Genomic DNA, 18,934 nt, shown 5'->3' on the forward strand with positions numbered 1-18,934 from the left:
ACATTATACCTGCAGTATTGTGGGAAGTGGGGCAGAGGGTTGGAGACCAACTCAAAAGAAGTAAGAAAGAATATTTAAATATTTGAAGTGTAGTAATATTTATTAACAAAAATTTGAAAAATATATATATAATGGCATTGCATTTAGCTTGTTACGTAGTCATCCATGGTCTGGAAATTGCTGTCAGCATAACGCGTTAACACCATCAATATCCCGGGGGTCACTGTTGACCAAAAACTCAACTGTATCAGCTACATAAATGCCATGACTACTAGAGCAGGTCAGAGGCTGGGTATTCTGCCATGAATGGCTCACCTCCTGATTCCCCGAAGCCTCTCCACAACCTACAAGGAACAAGTCAGGAGTGTGATGGAATACTCTTCACTTGCCGGGATGAGTGCAGCTGCAACAACACTCAAAAAACTCAATGCCATCCAGGACAAAGCAGTTCGCGGTTCAAAATGGCTCACCTCCACCTTCTCAAGGACAGCTAAGGATGGGCAATAAATGCTGGGCTTGCGAGTGACGCCCATATCCCAAGAATGGATAATAATAAAAAAATAGTGTAGTAAAGAGCTGCAATTCACAGGGTTGTGAGTCTCGTGCATTTCCTAACCGCTGAGTGCCAGGGATTTTCAGCAGACAGTGCGCTTCGTGCACAGACTATGCAGTAAGATGATTTGGAATGTAAATTAGGGGATCTGTTCATCCATGACTGCACAGATCCAGATGGAATCCTCCACACTCTTAGCCATACCTTGCAGGGTATTTTGGACAGACTCAGTTGACTCCTGTAGACAGTCCTGCTCAGGAAGCAATCTTCTTTTATAAGCAGGCCCTATAAGGCACTGCAGTCAAGGAAGAAACTGAGCTGGTTCTGCGGGCAGCAGGTGCCACCTTCACTTGCTCCTGTACAGTGTGACTCAAGTAGCGCCACGGTCTGTACTTTCTGGGATGTGTGTAGCTGTGCTGTTGCTTCCTAAAGTTGGTGCGAGCACCTCAGGTTGTTTTGAAGTGCTAACTTGCTTGGGAACACTGGCAGTGCTGACACTGTTCTTCCAGGCTTACAATAGTAAAGGAATATATGTCATAATGCTGGCTCCAAGAAACACCTCAAACAGCCCTTGCAATTCAATATACCGTGTTTGAATTTTTTTATGGCTGTGTATGTCAGTGCATGAGTAACTGGGGGCAAAACATGACAAAAGCAGGAAGGAGCAGCCCTGAATTTGGGAAGTGATTTGTCTATACCCTCCCCCTTTTCCTTGATGCTGTTTTGCCAAATTAGATCCAGGGTGACTTCTTCGAGTAGATTCTACGACATGTAGTTTCTGGGCCCTCCTCCAGCTAAGTTCCGTACCCTTCTAGTATTTGTCACCTAGTCCTCCAAATGGAGAATTAGTCCTGAGAGGTTACATGTTTCGGAAGCACAGACAGTGACATATATCTACTCACCCTGTAGCCCACCCTGCCTGAGAATAGATGATCATGCATCGTGCAGGGACGTTGTTTTACAAAGATGTCTTTTGTCAAACCCTTTTAAGATTTAAGTGTGACGAAGTTTGAGTTTAAGTTGCTGCTTGTAATTTTATCATGCTGCAGTTTGACCGTGCATGATTAACCATTCAATGGGCTGTTTGTTTCATGGCAGGTGTGAGTAGCTAACCTTATATCAACCCTTAGGATGGGGCAGCAGTAAATGAGTTACAGGTTATGAGGGAATGCTTTGTGGCATGCAGACATGGGGCTGCTCCTTGGCATTGAAAGCTGTTCTGTAGCCTTACCGTGGCAGCTTTCTTCAAGTCAGCTATGTCCTTTCTGACCTGTGTGCAGTTCCTCTGAGTCATGCAGATAGCATCGACTCTATCTGCTATCTTCGGCCTGGCTTTCTGTACGCTTTTGAGGAGGGGGCTCTCCTGTCTCCAATGCTTGCATTGTCAAAGCAAGCAATTCGCAAGTGAGAAACCTTCGCTTTCCTGGAACTTCACTACGCGAGCCGTGCCCTGCTCTCCTCGATGAAAATGCCACAACTTAAGTGGCTGCTGAAGCAGAGCTTAAGAGCTAAGTGAGTACATTCCCCCTCAAAAAAAGTAACCCCTCCCTGACCAAGCTAATATTTCTCAAATTCTACTTTTAGAAATGTACAGAAAATAATATGTTTCAAGTCATAGTCATAGAAATTGCAGTACAACGGAGGGCATTTGGCACATTGTGCCTTTGCCAATGCCAGGGCCAGCGGTTCACCTGAAGCTATCTATTGTATTCCCATTTTCCTGCCCTTTCCCTGTATCCTTTTATATTGTTCCTTTTATAATACTTAAAATAATTCTGTTTTAAATTATATTATCATCTCCATAGCCTGATAGCCACATGTGGTAAAGTATTCTGTGTTTTAATAGCCCTCTGTGTTCCTGATTAGCCCATGCTTTTTCTAAGTGTTCACTAATTTCATTCTGTATTATGGACTCTAGACGATTCCCCACAAATAAGGTAAGATTCACCGACCTACAATTTCCAGATTCATCCCTTTCTCCTTTCTTGATCATTTGCCATCCTGCAGTCCTTTAGCAAATTTCCGTTTCCAAATACTTTAGGAAATTATGGTCAATGCCAATGATAGGGTTAGATGAAGCAGGGTGGGGGTGGGGGGTGGTGGCAGGAGGTTCGTGTGGAGTATAAACATCAGCATAGACCAGCTGGGCCGATTAACTTGTTTCTGTGCTGTAAATTCTATGTAATATGTAATGCCTCTGCTGTCTCCTCCCCAACCTGATTCAGTATTCTGGGATGCATACTATCTGGACCGGGTAACTTTAATATGCTACATATTAGGAGACTTGTGTATTTTTCAAGCTACACTCATATTCAGAATTTAAAAGGTTAATAGAAACAGGAAATAGTTATCCAGATTTATGCCAACTATTTAGTCTGTGTGAAGAAAACTATTTATACTTGTACATGACTGCCTGTATCAATGTGAAAAAATTCACTTCTCAGGCCCTGATGACTTAGAGGCTTGTAAAATTTTCAAATATTTAAAAGGGATTTGACATTGCGATAATATACTTTCTAAATTTGGAGAAAAGGTAATTCAGAGGCCGCATTTTTCACAGGATGAAGGAAAAATTAGAGACAATGAAGAACTTCATACATGTTGAAAAATGTTTAATTGTATTAATAACACTGAAGCATTTGATTGTAGTCATAACGGAAGATGCATGTAGATTTGCAGTATCTAAACATGGACGTGTATATGTAGATCTCGGCTGTTCACCAATTGAGTACTGGGAAATGTTATTTTGAATAATATTTATAAAGCTAATTATTAATAAATTTTAAAAACTATTACAAAGTATAATTAGCAGAATGTAGTGAACCATAAGATAATTCTATAATTGATGGTAATTCATTTTAAAAAATGGATTTTGGCTTTAAATGCAGATGCAGTTTTGAAAGTTTTAAAAGGTGGAAATGTATAAATAATATTTAAAACAAGGAATGCCTGATACAATCAGCTTTGATGTAAATTAGTGAAATACAAATTCCCTTTATGAATATTTTTTTGAATGTGTGGTTTTCTCTGTCTGTTGTATTTTTTTTGTTCACATTTTTTCTTTATGGGGAGTGAGCCTTTGGTTTAGAGTTAGCATTCCCACCTCTGAGTCAGAAGGTGAAGGGTTTGAGCCCCACTTCAGACAGCCCCGGCGAGTGGAGACTAGAATGTGAGGGGTGAAATTTGGTTTTACACTGCCCGATTTTCTTTTTCATGGAAAAGAAAACTAGTTCCCCTATGAAATGAGTCACAACTGAATTTCAAGTGACCCCGAGTAACAACTCAAACTGCCCATACTTCTGCACTAATTAGCAGTTAATTGTCAGTCTTCCACCTGGATGTTATAAATGTGTCTGGTGTGAAAATTCAAAATGTTATGGTGGTGCAGTAGGAGTCTCTGGAAGTTGGAGGTTAAGGCACATTTGGGGACAGAGATGAGAGTTTTGCTGTGCACTGACCTATGCTACACATAGCCTGGAACTGACCTAAACTGGCACTGGGTGCCAAAAGTGTTCCATCCTCTAGCACTGACATCCTTCACTTTGATGAATAGAAAAAACACCCAACTCTTTTCATTTTTAGTTCGAAGTATAGTGTGACATGTAATACATTACTCCTGATATTGATATGCAGGATTATTCTGTTATTATCACTCTTTCTTATTGTGATCTCTTTACTTTCTGCACTGGCACTACCACAGTGTTATAGTTGAGTACTTATTCAATACTGGATTAGCCTTTGCTATTGTATGCAAGTTTGCTCTATGTAATGTTTTCATGATGTTGACCTTCCAGGGACAATTTTATGAATGTGTGCTGCTGTGGGATTTGTGCCTGCCAGCTATGTATACTGGGACACTACGGATGTGCAGCCCATAATGTTCCATCTATAATAGTTGGAAATTGTGAGCAGTATGTCCTGCAATGTTTTTGATAAGCACAGCCCTCAGCGATGCTCCCCACCGATAGCACACTCTTGTAAAATCAAACCTATCGGGGCCAATTTTGACTTTTGTGCAACTGATTGGCAGAAACTGACAGGCGCTGACTGGCCGTCTGTCCCGGTGGCAAAAAGACAAGTTCATATCAGACAGTGTGATTTCATCCCATTTGTATTTTGTGTCATGCCCTATTGATAGAACCACAGAAGTTTACAGCACAGAAGGCCATTTGACCCATCACGATTGTGCCAGCAATTTGTTAGAGCAATCCAAAACTAATCCCCCTGCCCTGCTCTCTCCCATAGCCTCTGCTTCAAATATTTATTCGACTTTCCCTTAAAAAAAATGCAATGGTCTCTTGCCTCAACCACTCCCTGTGACAAAGCATTCCAAACTCCAACAGCCCCCTGTGGAAAGAAGTTTCTCCTAATTCAGTTTTTTGGGGTAAAAATCCTCTTTTAATGAAAAATGGGTGAATGCTTGTTCTACCATAATTAACAACCTGTTCCTGAAATTGTGGGAATGCAAGGCGTTGAAACATGCTGTTTCTCAGAACGTAATTCCATAAGTAGCCTGTTAAATATGGACAATACACGGGTTCCCACTTCTTGCTGGAAGAGGAATCTCACTTTGAAAAGTGCGCATATTCATTTTATAATTGTAATTTGACTACGTATTTCTGTGCATTTCTGAATGGTAATGGAATTACATTACACAAATGACAGTCATGCCTTTTGTTGCTTGTGTATCTTTTTTTATAAATGCTAGAATTCCGTAAAACTAAATTTTTAAAAAGACAAAAAAACCCTGCAATTTTCATGTTGTCTGGCATTATTGCAGATAATGCAGTGTGTGACAGTCACCAGGTAAAACTGATGATTATCCTTTTGTTGGAGAATAGTAAAAAGGCTGAGCTGATGGCTTGTACCCTCTGTTCGCAGGTGGTGTATGTAACAGCAACGTTCCCCTACATAATGCTGCTGGTTTTATTGATTCGAGGGGTGACTCTTCCCGGAGCTGCAGAGGGAATAAAGTTTTACCTTTACCCGGACATCTCACGTCTGTCAGATCCTCAGGTAGGAACACCAAGTACAAATATTATATTTCAGTTCTCACCTTCAGCCAACACACTGAATGGTGAGCTGCCTCGATATTTATAAAGTTCGGGGATTTAGTGATCCAGTTGCTGTAAGTAAAGTTCACTGAATGCATAATGAAAACAAGCCATTATACAAATGATCACTGATTTATAGAGCTTTCATGGTAAATATGTTGGATTAAGGGTTAGAGCCTATAGCCAAAATACTGAGGAGGTTGTTGCACAATTCAACATTATTTCTATAAATTGAAGCAATTTACTGTTTATAATCCCAAAAGGCTAATTTCATGATCAGTTTCTGACAAATGGATACATTGCTTATCAACAAGCATTTATTAACATATTAGAAATTAAGAATTTTCTGTCACGTGATTTCTTCTGTACTTTGACAGTGATAAAAGTATTCTGTACTGGTGTTCCAAAGTGTAAATCATTTTGTGTTATCATTACTTTTAATTGAGTGTAATCTGGTAGATAATTGACAGAAGATGACTGTTTGTTAACACAGTAAGAGGAGTAGCTTGGACAAAGATAAAATAAAATTCAATGAACAGGGGTTAAACCAATGGACCTAAATTGCAATTGTTCTTGAACAGTTGCTGAGGGATCTTTGGGGTGAGTTTTGTTCACCCGTGAAACCTGATTCTGGTTTCAGTGTTTATATCAATCGAATTTGCCGCCAGTTTGCAAGACTCATGCAGCAGCTCTTAAGTCCTGGGGCCACTTTGGTAGAAAACAAAGTTATATCACAATTTTGTTTAATTAAAAAGAAAACCTTGCACCTTTTGTAGGTTCCTCTGTACCAAACACTATTGTCCATGTAAAGGTTGGACAGACAATCTGATGCCAGGTCTCTGACAGTGCCAGTCTTCTTCTGGATACTTGCTGTCGCGCAGGAAAAGCCTGGCTGACTAACCCTCTGATATTCTCTTCCTTTTGCTGCAATTCCCAGTCTTTCTTCAGTTGCATCCCTTGACAACACAGTTATGATTAAGAACTCAAAATCAGGGCTACAGACCTGTATTTCACTGCTCTCTGGCACAATGTGTTGGAGTCACTGTATCACCTGTATACACCATTAGTTTTAATTGGGTTTGAAGCCCATAACTGAGTAGCACCATCTTCAGAAACTGCCAGAACTGTCTATCATGACTTTCTTTTAAGTATATCTTGGATTGGAAAAACACAATCAGAAAATGTACGCCACCTGCTGCTTCAGTTGGCAGCAGTCAGCTACACATCACAAAACAGTTTCTTGGGCTCACACTGAGAGACACAAAGCTTGCACAAAACCCTAAAGATCATTGGTGGAGCTCCAACTGAAGGCATAAATAGCTTCAAGCACCCAACGGTTCATTTACACATATTATTATAATACCAATGAGACACACAACATTGCCCTTTCAACATTAATCATTATAAATCAATTTTAATGCAGTAAGAAGTAAGATGCCACACGATATATCAAAGTTGTGAAAATGCAGCACTTTTTTTAAAAATGAAAGCATATACAGGGCCAGACTTTGAATTGTTGTTCATTGACGGTAATTCAGCATACTGACCTTCATGTCCAATTGTCCAATCTGACCTCCCATTGTGCGGGGCTTCGTGCAGGGTGCATTAGCTCGTAAAAGTTACCCCAGAGATTATTTAATAACGTGGTAACACTGAGCGCCTGCCTATTAGAGTCCAGTTGGTAATAGGGTGAGTAGAAGGAGAAATATCAGGACAGGACTGCAAAAAGTCAGAGCTACCTGCAATAATATTAATACTTGGACTTATTTGAATCCTGACAGGGTGAAATGCCTCAAGAGTTTTATATGACAGTTAACTTTTGAGTGACTGTTATGCATAGGGAAATAAACTTTGCAGTTTGAGACAACGTGCCCTGCAGGCGTTCTAAAAATAAAAATAACACATCTTGATATAGAAGGTATTACACTCAGCACCAATTCATTTAACCAGAATCTGTTATATAAGTTTCACTTTACACTTTAGAAAGACCCTGTATTGGAAGATAAATGGGAAAGCATTTTGCTGAGTTGCATCTTTCATGATTTCTGAAATAAATTTTAAAGTAAGCCTGTGAAAGGGTACAGCTGTTTGGACATTGTCAAATGGTATTTTCCAAAGAAATGATGGTTACTTTGAGAGGAACTTGTATTCACAGATATGGATATGGAAGACTTGGAAATGAAGCACTGGTGAAATGCTTCGGGGTTTTCAGCCCATCTATTCCAACAAAGGCTGTAGCCCTGTAATATGGCTCACTTATGTCCTATGTTTGTGTCAGCTAATGTTAGTGATACTTGCAATTGGAGGGTGGGCACCAGCAAAAACTAGACCAATTTATATGTGAAAATATAGAAGTGATTAAAATATAAAAGTAAACATGCAGGTGCAGCAAGCAGTTAGGAAGGCAAATGGTATGTTGGCCTTCATTGCAAGAGGATTTGAGTACAGGAGCAAGGATGTCTTACTGCAGTTATACAGAGCCTTGGTGAGACCACACCTGGAGTATTGTGTGCAGTTTTGGTCTCCTTACCTAAGAAAGGATATACTTGCCATAGAGGGAGTGCAGCGAAGATTCACCAGACTGATTCCTGGGATGGCAGGACTGTCGTATGAGGAGAGATTGGGTCTACTCGGCCTATATTCACTCGAGTTTAGAAGCATATAAAATTCTGATGGGGCTAGACAGACTGGATGCAGGGAGGATGTTTCCCCTGGCTGGGGGGGGGGGGTCCAGAATGAGGGGTCACAGTCTCAGGATACGGGGTAGGACATTTAGGATTGAGATGAGGAGGAATTTCTTCACTCAGAGGGTGGTGAACCTGTGGAATTCTCTCCCACAGAAGGCTGTGGAGGCCAAGTCACTGAATATATTTAAGAAGGAGCTAGACAGATTTCGAGTCACAAAAGGCATCAAGGGGTATGGGGAGAGAGTGAGAATATGGTATTGTGATAGCGAATCAGCCATGATCATATTGAATGGCGGAGCAGGTTCAAAGGGCCGAATGGCAATATGTTTTCTTTGTTTCTATGTTTCTATAAGAATAGTGTCTCTTATCCTGAGCAATGCTGCACTTCTGTTACAAACTAAGGGATTGTTCTATCTGCTATTGATTTGCAAGTTGTACCTATATACACTTGACTTTTATAAATTTTTCATCGAACACCAATTGTTTCAAAGACCCTTTAATCAGCTGGCCATGTTATTCCATAGAGCAGCAACATACAGGATGTTGATTAAACAGAACCCAGATGTGAGAGGAGAGGAAGTAAATAAAGGGAGTGTTCAGTTACTGGAAACAGTTCCTGGGGGTCCCACAGGCAGCCCCAATGTAATTGCTATAGATGCAGAAAAACAAAACGATTGTAAAGAGAAAAAAGCAAAAGTTCAAGGATCTCTTACTCTATCACAGTTATCAACTTTGAAAGGAGAGCAGGGAAGTCCGGGCAACTGGAGTGCAGTGTGGTAAACATGGGAGCTCACTGATGCTGATGAAACCCAACAGACTTGGTCAGCTTTGAATAGTTTTACGGCTGAACATATAGGAGAGGCAAGAGAAATGACTGTACAGGGAGAAATGGAGGCAACTTAAGATCGTTAGGTTTGCAAGCTACCTACATCACAAAAACAAATGCTGAAGCAGCTGGTGAAAGATCAGCCATAATGCCTATGCAAATACTGTATACTGTCCAATTATATTGTCCAATTAAAATGAGACCCAGCACATGTCAGACACAAGCGGCAAGGCACACATAAAGGAAACAAAAATGGGGAGAAAATTATCTCCACCAACTGAAAAAAAAGCTACAACTCAGAGAAACCTGTAATTTCAGACATACATGGTTGGTAAAATGGGCTTTGTGTCACACACAACTGTAACTAATAAAAAAAAGTTGATTGTGAATGGGAAAAACAGTTTTATTTATATTGCGTTTTATCACATCTCTCAGGTAAAGTGCATTCATTATTGTTATTTAGAAAAATATGGCAGCCATTTTGCACACAAATGGTGGCACTGAGATGAATGACCAGTTAATCTGTTTTTGGTGGGAATTGAGGGAAGAATTTTGGCCAGTACGCAAGAGAACCCTCTGCTCTTTTTCAAATTTGTGGTATGGATTTTTAACATCTATCTAAACAGAGCCTTGATTTAACATTTCAGCTGAAAGATGCCATGTCCAACAATGAAACACGCTCTCATTGGAGTTTCAGCCTACATTATAGGGCCATTTTTCACTTCAGCCAAACCAGCGTTAACGGGGCAGTAAGGGTCAAAAATTGGGATCGGTAGCCTTACTACTCTGTTAACTCCGATGATCGACCTGCTGCGACTTTTACAGGCGCCTACTGGTCGGTATCTGAAATGCTTGTCTGAAACAAGCGGTAGGCTTCTTTCCCTTGAATTTTGGGGTCCTATTGACGCAGTTATTACATGCGTGAATACAAAAACATACTTGACTGTTTGGAGAGGGTGCCCTTAGTAGGAGTGAGTTTCTCTATCACACAGGTGCTGAGAGAGAAAGAGTATGATAGTTAAAGAGATGAGTGAAGCTCATCACCTGGAAGCTAATGTTTATTGGCACCAGAGTCTTGACTAACTTTACCCACCCTTGTGAAGTCATTGAACCTCTTTCTGCATTGTGTGGAAGTTCTTGATGTGGTGGAGATTTTGCTGACTGTCTCTGCCATCTTCCTCCAGCCAGCCTGCACCACTCTCCTATGGGTCCTCCTGCCCTCTGTGTGCAACAGTCAGTCCCTCCTGGCCCTCACAGTAGCACTTCCACTCATCGGAAAACCTCTATTCCTCTGCCATCTTACTGAGAGGTGATGTTGCCCTTTAACTGGCTGCACCAGAACTGTATTTGTCTTCCTCCCAGTGGTGGTAAGAAAATGAAGGATATTATTTTGGCCTCCAAACCACCCTGCATGGTGAATGAGGGTTCTGGGAGGAAACTGCAGTGGTCCATCAGTGGTTTTACATTGGCGGGTGTTAGAATGGCCCTGCCACAAGCCAACGTGAGAAGAACTCAGGCCCCAAACTCATAGCCAGAATGCTTATTAGCAAATTTCCTAGCTCTTTGATGAACTAAAAGCAATTTACCATTTCAGTTGTAGATCTCATAATTTTCTATCTCTAGTTGGCAAAATAGCTCTTGATCCTAAAACATTTTGAAGGTCATAGTTACCAATGGTCACACATTCCATGGTACACAAGGCTAGTGAGATCGTGAAAATATTGTCTTTAGAAAGTTACCAGCCAGCAGAGATGGGACGATCGATGGATAGTCGAAAGTTTAGCTAGTTTGCAGGTGGAGGTCAGGAAGAAATCGTGACTGTTCAGACTAATTATCCATAGACAGAAATAAAAGACTTCTATTCCATCATTCTGGGCTGAATTGGGACCCAAGTGCTTCACACAAAGGATAGTGGAAATCTGGAACTCTCCACTCGCCTACACCCCCCACACCCCACAAAAGCTGTTGAGGGTAGGTCAATTGAAAATTTCAAAACTGAGACTGATAGATTTTTGTTAGGTAAGGGTATTAAGGGATATGGAACCAAGGTGGGTAAATGGAGTTAAGATACAGATCTGGCGTGATCTATTTGAATGGCGGAATAGGTTCGAGGGGCTGAATGGCCTACTCCTGTTTCTATGTTCTTATTCTAGAGGTGAAAGGACAATGTGCTAACTTACTACACCATCCAATTCCTCTACCCTCTGCCACGCAGACTATTGAATCATTGGTTCTGTTCTCAAAGTAAACTGATTGAACTATTTGTTAGGATTTTAAAAGGTATGTTACACAAAAGTGCATATTTTGAAATATCTTTTACGGTCCATGTATATAGCTCACAGTTTTTTCCAACACTTGTATTGTCGTTTTCCACTGCTAGACACAGTTAGCGCTGCAGATGAACCTACTGTATGAACTTTAGAATGTACAATCATTTCCAGCACATTGCTGGATGAAACTACTTGATCAGGATTAAGATTTGGTTTAAATATTTAGCTTGGCTCAACTATATTGAGTCCATATGACTATGATTAATGAACAATGCTGATTTGATGCAGACATTGTCTGGTAAAGTCTGAAAGATTTACTACTACAATTCCTGGCTCTAGTTGTCTGTATGAAGTGGACACGAGATGATACAGTGTAAAAGTAGAGTCCCTTAGGTACTAGATGATATTTTATTCATTAATTTTATTACCTAATTGTATTTTATTAATGCACAAAATACATTTATTTTACTTTACAGCCTAAGATAAACCATTTGGTTTTGTTCCAAACCATAATTAAGTTTGTTCAATGTTGTTATAGCCTCAGGTCAGTAACTGAGATTGAAACAATCTGTGAAGAGCATTAGACCATAACGGGAATAAACACACACTAAATTTGAAACTGCAGAGGTATCAGGTGTGAGGATTTAAGATAGAATGTCCCCTATATTCCTATCTAATATTTTCTTAGGTTTTGAGAGCAAGCTTATTTGTTTGTATAATTATATTTTCAATAAAGTATGTTTATGGAAGCTAGTAAGTGATAAATTTAAGTTCAAGGATGGTTTCACTTTTCATTAACAATTGATTAACCAATTGACCGAGAAAGAAGTGAGAGAAGATTATTTCGGTAGTTTTGTTAAGCTGCATTGACAGCTTTAACTCATTGCAACCTCCGACATCTTCACGGTCTGGACTTTCCTTGAAGAGCAGCAGCATTTGGCTGGTTCCGCAGCAGTATTTGAAGGTAAATGGGGCGGTGAGATGTTCATCACAATCCCACCTCAAAAATGGCCAATCAGTATTTTCCTCCCTGGAACCCCAGCCTCTGACTTAGACCGTCCGCCCTGAGTTTGCCTGGCAGGTGGGCTTGGTTTAATGAACCCCGCTACTTCTCTCTGTTTCCATCCTTATACCATCTCCAGCAAACAATGCCACTACAAACGGGGCATTGTGAAGGCCAGTACAGTGTCTCAGAGGTGCGAGAGTAGATTGGGGCCATCGTTTCTGATATATTTTCTTACCTGCAGGTCTTTGAGAGCCTGAGAAGGGACAATGATTTTTGGAACCTTTCTACTTCTTAGGCATTTAGAAGTACCGCTGAAATTTAAAGTGAGTACAGAAAAAAAATCAAGAATTTTTGGGAAAATAATGGATTTCCTTATGGGAATACCTTGATGTATCAGGTGGGCCTTCTGAATGCACTGCTCCAAGGCTCTGTCTAGGGAGGGGACAGGGTTGGGGACGGGGCCATATGCCTAGCCAGGACAGATTGCCGGCACCTGCAAAGGCACATCAGTAGCGGCTGCCAAGCCGAAGCCAGTAAGCCCTTCTAAGGGAAAGTGGAGGTTACCAGATGCCGAAATGGGCCAAAATTTTTTTTTTAAAAACCCTTCAGCTCCCTTTGAAATCACTGACTAGAGAAGGAAATTTATTCCCTCTGAGATCGATCACCTTACTCTAGTGAAGGTTTGGGACCTTCAGAAGGCCTCAAAGAAATTCACGCCAGTCCTTTCAAGAGTGTAAAGGGAGGACTTTCTCGTGGAAGCCTAGGAACTGCCCTCAACATGCCCCCTTGATATTGGGATATGGGTGGACGATCCCCTTGCTCAAGGCCCCCATAAAGGAGGCCAGGTCCAAATGGCACAGAATCCAGACAGAGTCAGGATCTGGCCCATTTTATGACCAACCCCCGAGCCCCAGGAGTTTTGGGACCAGAAGGTATCCATTCATTTCTGAGAAGCTAAAAGTGATAATACAAGCTCCCACACCTAAAAAATGTGTCAGAGTTAAAATAATTTCTGGTATTATTGAATTCTTACAGGAAATTGATACTAAATCGGTCTACCACAATCAGTCCTCCAACAGAACTGTTACAAAACACAAGCAGCAGCTGCGGTGTGATAAATGAAAAGGCTGCCGTTGAACTGGCTAAAGAACAACTGGGATATTAGTGCACTATGATCATGACCTAGCAAATCATTTAGTACACAATGTCTCACCATATGGTTGGATGTTGTAACTTCTTACGCTTTAAAAGTGGTCTAGAAAAAGAAAGCAATTGCTGTTGAATGTCAAATTTTAACAAGGGCAAAGAAAAGAAAGCATCAGCCACTGTATGTGGTGTCACTGAATTTCACCAATATCAACATGACAGTAAATTTAATATGAAGGTGTTGAATACAAAAGTGTGTGTGGTGTTGATGAATCTTTACAAGTCATTGGTTAGGCCACAGTTGGAGTACTGTATAGAGTTTTGGTTCTCCCTTATAGAAAAGGTATTGGAGCCATGGAAAAGGTGCAGTGTAGATTTAGTAAGATAATATCACGGGTAAGAGGAACATTGTGACGAAAGACTTGAAAAACTAGGACTGTATTCACTGGAGCGGAGAATGTTAAGGGGGTATCTGATAGAAGTGTTTAAAGTTATGAAAGGGTTTGATAGGGTAAATAATGAAAGATTATTTCCACCGATTAGTGAATCAGTACAAAGGGGCATAAATTAAGAATTAGTACTAAAAGCATAATGGAGGAGGTTAGCAGAATTGTTTTTTCATGTAACACATAATTAGAATATGGAATAAATTACTGCAACTGGTTGCTGAAGCTGTGTAAATCACAGCATTTCAAAGAGGATTCAAAAATACTTGAGGAATAATATTGAAAGGTACATAAAAGAGCAGAGAAATGGAACTGCTTAGATAGCTCCAGTGTGGAGCTAACCGTGCCACAGGCATGTTGGACTAAATGGCTTTCGTTTGTGCTGAAATATCTATTATTCCTATGATAAGAATGGGCATGTTACATAGAGTTACGTGGGGTTAAATTGGTTAACTCCCGAAAACGGGCACTGGGATCGCGGTGCGCAATTAACCCGTGCCCAGTCGTTGAGATGTAAGCAGCATGTAACATTCGTGCTGCCTGCTGTTTTACATGATTGCTGTGTGCAGCCAGCCCTACCTGCACTGTTCAGTGGCTGCTCAACAGCAGGGGGCCCAGATATCGCAAGTGTCCAGCACCAATTAAAAGGCAGCCTGCATCTCTTAAAGGGGAGGTGCACTATGGTTGCAGGAAGTGGTGGAATTCAATGGTGAAGTGAATCTGTGCTGCAATATAGTGAAGCATGGTGATGATGGGAACTCTGGAATTTTTAATGAGCAACAACATGGCTGGTCAAAGTTTATGGGACTCTTATATTTTCAAAATATAAGATATGGGTCTGAACAGAGATCAGAAATCGCACACGTAAAACACAAATGCGGGTCCCATCCTTGTGTTTACAAACTGTTGAGTTCCTTCAAAACATTGAATAATGGTTGCTCAGCTCTACACCCCCCATAACCCACCCCCACCTACTAACAAACCCTTTCAACCAGTACTCAACTCTTCCAATCAGATGCTTCATCTCACCCTCATACATTACCATTGTTGCAAGCCGCACACCCACAACTCACAGGTCATGCACACTGGCAGCTATTGAACCATGACAGCCGCATCACCCAAACATCTTGCAGGACACTCACTGCCCACACTTCCCGCTTTCTTGCAGGAGAAGGTGGCGCACCATAGAAGGCAGCAAGTGGCAGTGGCTCCATGGAACATGAACCTGCTGTCCTCTCTCATGATGACAGCATATCCCAGCCCTGCCACTCTGCCAGGTCCCTTGCTGTTGCCTGTCAGCTAGCCGACCCACTCCCTGTAGAATATTGAAACTTTATTATAGGAACATAGGTACATAGTAACAGGAGTAGGCCATTTAGCCCCTCGAGCCTGTTCCGCCATTCAATGAGATCATGGCTGATCTGTAACCTAACTGCATACACCTGCCTTAGTCCCATATCCCTTAATACCTCTGGTTAATTATCAATCTCATATTTAAAATTAACAATTGCGCTCGCATCAACTGCCATTTGCGGAAGGGAGTTCCAAACTTCAACCACCCTTTACGTGTAGAAATATTTCCTAACTTCACTCCTGAAAGTCCGGGCTCCAATTTTTAGGCTGTCCCCTCGTCCTTGTATTCAAGTATAGGAGACCTCCAAAAACATGTACAAATGCATCAGCAGACAGAAGCAATAATCATGCAATTAATCTGTCACTCCTGCAAGATCCCTTTAAATAGCGCTGGTGGGGGGTCCTCCATGCCATTTAAGATCTGTTCAGCTGTGCAAGGTTAAAACAGTGCGTTGGCTGGAGCGTGGAGTTCCAAAATCGCATCTATCCTTTTAAATTAGCGTTGCACACTGATACTCTGCATAATCTCCCTACTTTACATGCTGCCGGTGCTCATTAAGTGCGCGTGCGCAAACGCCTTTACCAATATGGCATCCTGCGCATGGTCACGCCGGAAGTGTGCACACGCAACGCGGATGCCATTTTGGGTCCCTAGGAATCCGCGTAGCACCTACTCGATAGGTGCTTCACGGCCCAATTTAGCCCCCCTACAGCCTACAGCACAGAAACAGGCCATTCGGCCCAACTTGTCTATGCCGGTGTTTATACTCCCCACAAGCCACCTCTCATCCTTCTTCATCTAACCCTATCAGCATATCCTTCTATTCCTTTCTCCCTCATGTGCTTATCTAGCTTCTCCTTAAATTCATCTATGCTATTTGCCTCAACTACATCTTGTGGTAGCGTGTTCCACATTCTTACCACTCTTTGGGTAAAGAAGTTTCTCCTGAATTCCCTATTGGATTTAATATATTTATGACCTCTAGTTTTGGACACCCCCACAAGTGGAAACATTTTCTGTACGTCTACCCTATCAAACCCTTTCATTATCTTAAAGAGCTCGATCAGGTTACCCCTCAGTCTTCTCTTTTCTAGAGAAAAGAGCTCCAGCCTGTTCAGCTTTTCCTGAAAAGTATATCCTCTCAGTTCTAATGACATCTGATATCATCCTTATGAATCTATTTTGCATTGTCTCAGGTGCCTCTATATCCTTTTTACAATATGGAGACCAGAACTGTGCACAGTGTGGTCTAACCAAGGTTCTATAACTTCTCTGCTTTTCTGTTCTATCTCTCTAGAAATGAATCCCATTGCTCGATTTGCGTTTTCTATGGCCTTTTTAACCTGCGTTGCTACTTTTAGTGAGTTGTCTATCATTACCCCTAGATCCCTCTGCTCCGCTACCCCATTTAGACTCTTATTATCCAAGCAGTATGTGGCCTCCTTATTCTTCCTACCAAAATGCACCACCTCACACTTATTTATATTGAAATTCATTTGCCAATTACACGCCCATTCTGCAAGTTTATTAATGTCTTCCTGCATTTTGACGCATTCTTCCTTTGTATTAACTACACCTCCCAATTTGGTATCATCTGCAAATTTTGAAATTGTACTTCCGAAATCAGAAATTGTACTCCCGATTCCCGAGTCCAAATCGTTAATGTAAATTGTGAACAACAGTGATCCCAGCACCGATCCCTGTGGAACACCATTTCCGATCTTTTGCCAGTCTGAGTAGCTACCCTTAACCCTTGCTGCTCTTTAAGAAGTCACTCACTCACCTGATGAAGGAGGTAAGCTCCGAAAGCTTGTGATTTTCAAATAAAACTGTTGGACTATAACTGGTGTTGTAAGATTCCTTACATTTAAGAAGAGACACAAGGAAGGAGGCCATTGAGACATGGGGGAGCATTGTTAAGTTTGCCTAATGATGTGCCAGGGTTAACCATGGTCTCCTGGAGTTTGCTTAGCTGCCTGACAAGAGAAATGTAAAAATAATAGAGCAGCAATAGTAGGGGACTTCAATTTCCCTAATATAGACTGGGAAAAAAGGCAGAGTAATGGGCAAGGAAGGTGAAGAATCCCTAAAATGTGTACAGGAGAACTTTCTTAATCAGTATGTTTCTAGCCCAATGAGGAAGGAAGCAGTGCTGGATCTAGTTCTGGGGAATGAAGTAGGGCATTTGGAGTGTGTATCAGTGGGAGAACAGCTACGTAATAGTGATCATAATATAATTAGGTTTAAAGTAGTTATGGAAAGGGACAAAGAAAATTCAACGATGAAAATACCCAACTGGAAGAGAGCCAATTTCAGTGATTTGAGAAGGGACCTAGCACAGGTTGACTGGAAACAAAAGATTGGCCAGTGAATGAGCAATGGCAGGCCTTCAAGGCATAGATAGTTCGGGTACAAACCAAGCATATTCCTATAAGGAGGAAAGATGGGGCATCCAAAGCTAGAGCTCACTGGATGACAAAGGAAATGGAGGTTAAAATAAAACAGAAAAAGTAGGTTTATGACAAATGTTAGGTACAGAATACAGTTGAAAACCAGGCAGAATACAGAGAGTGCAGGTGGAAATTGAAAAGGGGTATAAGAAGGGCAAAGAGAAAAGATTAGTAAGTAACATAAAAGGGAACCCAAAACCTATAAAAAGTCAAAGGATAGTTAAAGGAATGGTGCGGCCGATTAGGGACAAAAATCTAAATTTTCTTGTGGAGGCAGAGGGCATGACTGAGGTACTGAATGAATACTTTGCATCTGTCTTCACAAAAGAAGAGCATGAATTTAATGTCACAGTAAAGACGGGGGGAGTAGAGATATTGGATAGGATAACAATAGATAGAAAGGAGTTGCTAAATAGGTTGGCAACACTCAAAGATAACAAGTCACCCGGTCCAGATGGGATGCATCCTATGTTGTTGAGGGAAGCAAGGGTGGAGCTAGCAGAAGCTCTGACCACAATCTTTCAATCCTTCTTGGATATGGGAGTGGTGCCAGTGGACTGGAGGATTACAAATGTCACACCCCTGTTCAAAAAAGAGGAGGGGGATAAATATGGTAACTACAAGCCAATCAGTCTAACGTCAGTGGTGGGAAAACTACTGGAGACCATTTTCAAGGACAAAATTAATTCTCACTTGGACAAGCATGGATTGATAAGGGACAGCCAGCACGGATGTGTTAAAGACAAATCGTGTCTGACTAACCTGATTGTTTTATTTGATGAAGTAACAGAGGGTTGATGAAGTTATTGCAGTAGATGTTGTATATATGGACTTTCAAAAGGCATTTGATAAAATACCACATAACAGACTTATTCGGAAAATGGACGCACATGGTATTAAAGGGGTGGTGGTAACTTGGGTCTTGGGTATGTAATTGTCTAAGGGATACGAGGCAGAGAGTAGTGGTGAACGGATGTTTCTCTGACTGGAGAGAAGTATGCAGTGGGGTCCCCCAGGGATCGGTATTAGGACCATTGCTTTTCTTGTTATATATAAATGACCTGGACATGGTATAGGGAGTACAATTTTGAAGTTTGTGGATGATACAAAACTTGGCAACATGGTAAATAGTGAGCAGGATG

At 41.2% G+C, this 18,934-nt stretch overlaps 1 protein-coding gene across 1 annotated transcript in view; it reads left to right on the forward strand.

Moving 5' to 3' along the window:
• slc6a11b (solute carrier family 6 member 11b) overlaps window positions 1–18,934 on the forward strand; it is a 121,209-nt gene that overhangs the window by 26,399 nt on the left and 75,876 nt on the right. Inside the window, exon 7 of the mRNA XM_067998649.1 lies at window positions 5,435–5,569. Coding sequence (XP_067854750.1) covers window positions 5,435–5,569 — 135 coding nt within the window. The remainder of the gene's footprint in view (window positions 1–5,434; window positions 5,570–18,934) is intronic.

The sequence above is a fragment of the Heptranchias perlo genome, chromosome 17 (assembly GCF_035084215.1).
Source record: "Heptranchias perlo isolate sHepPer1 chromosome 17, sHepPer1.hap1, whole genome shotgun sequence".
NCBI classification, from domain to species: domain Eukaryota; kingdom Metazoa; phylum Chordata; class Chondrichthyes; order Hexanchiformes; family Hexanchidae; genus Heptranchias; species Heptranchias perlo.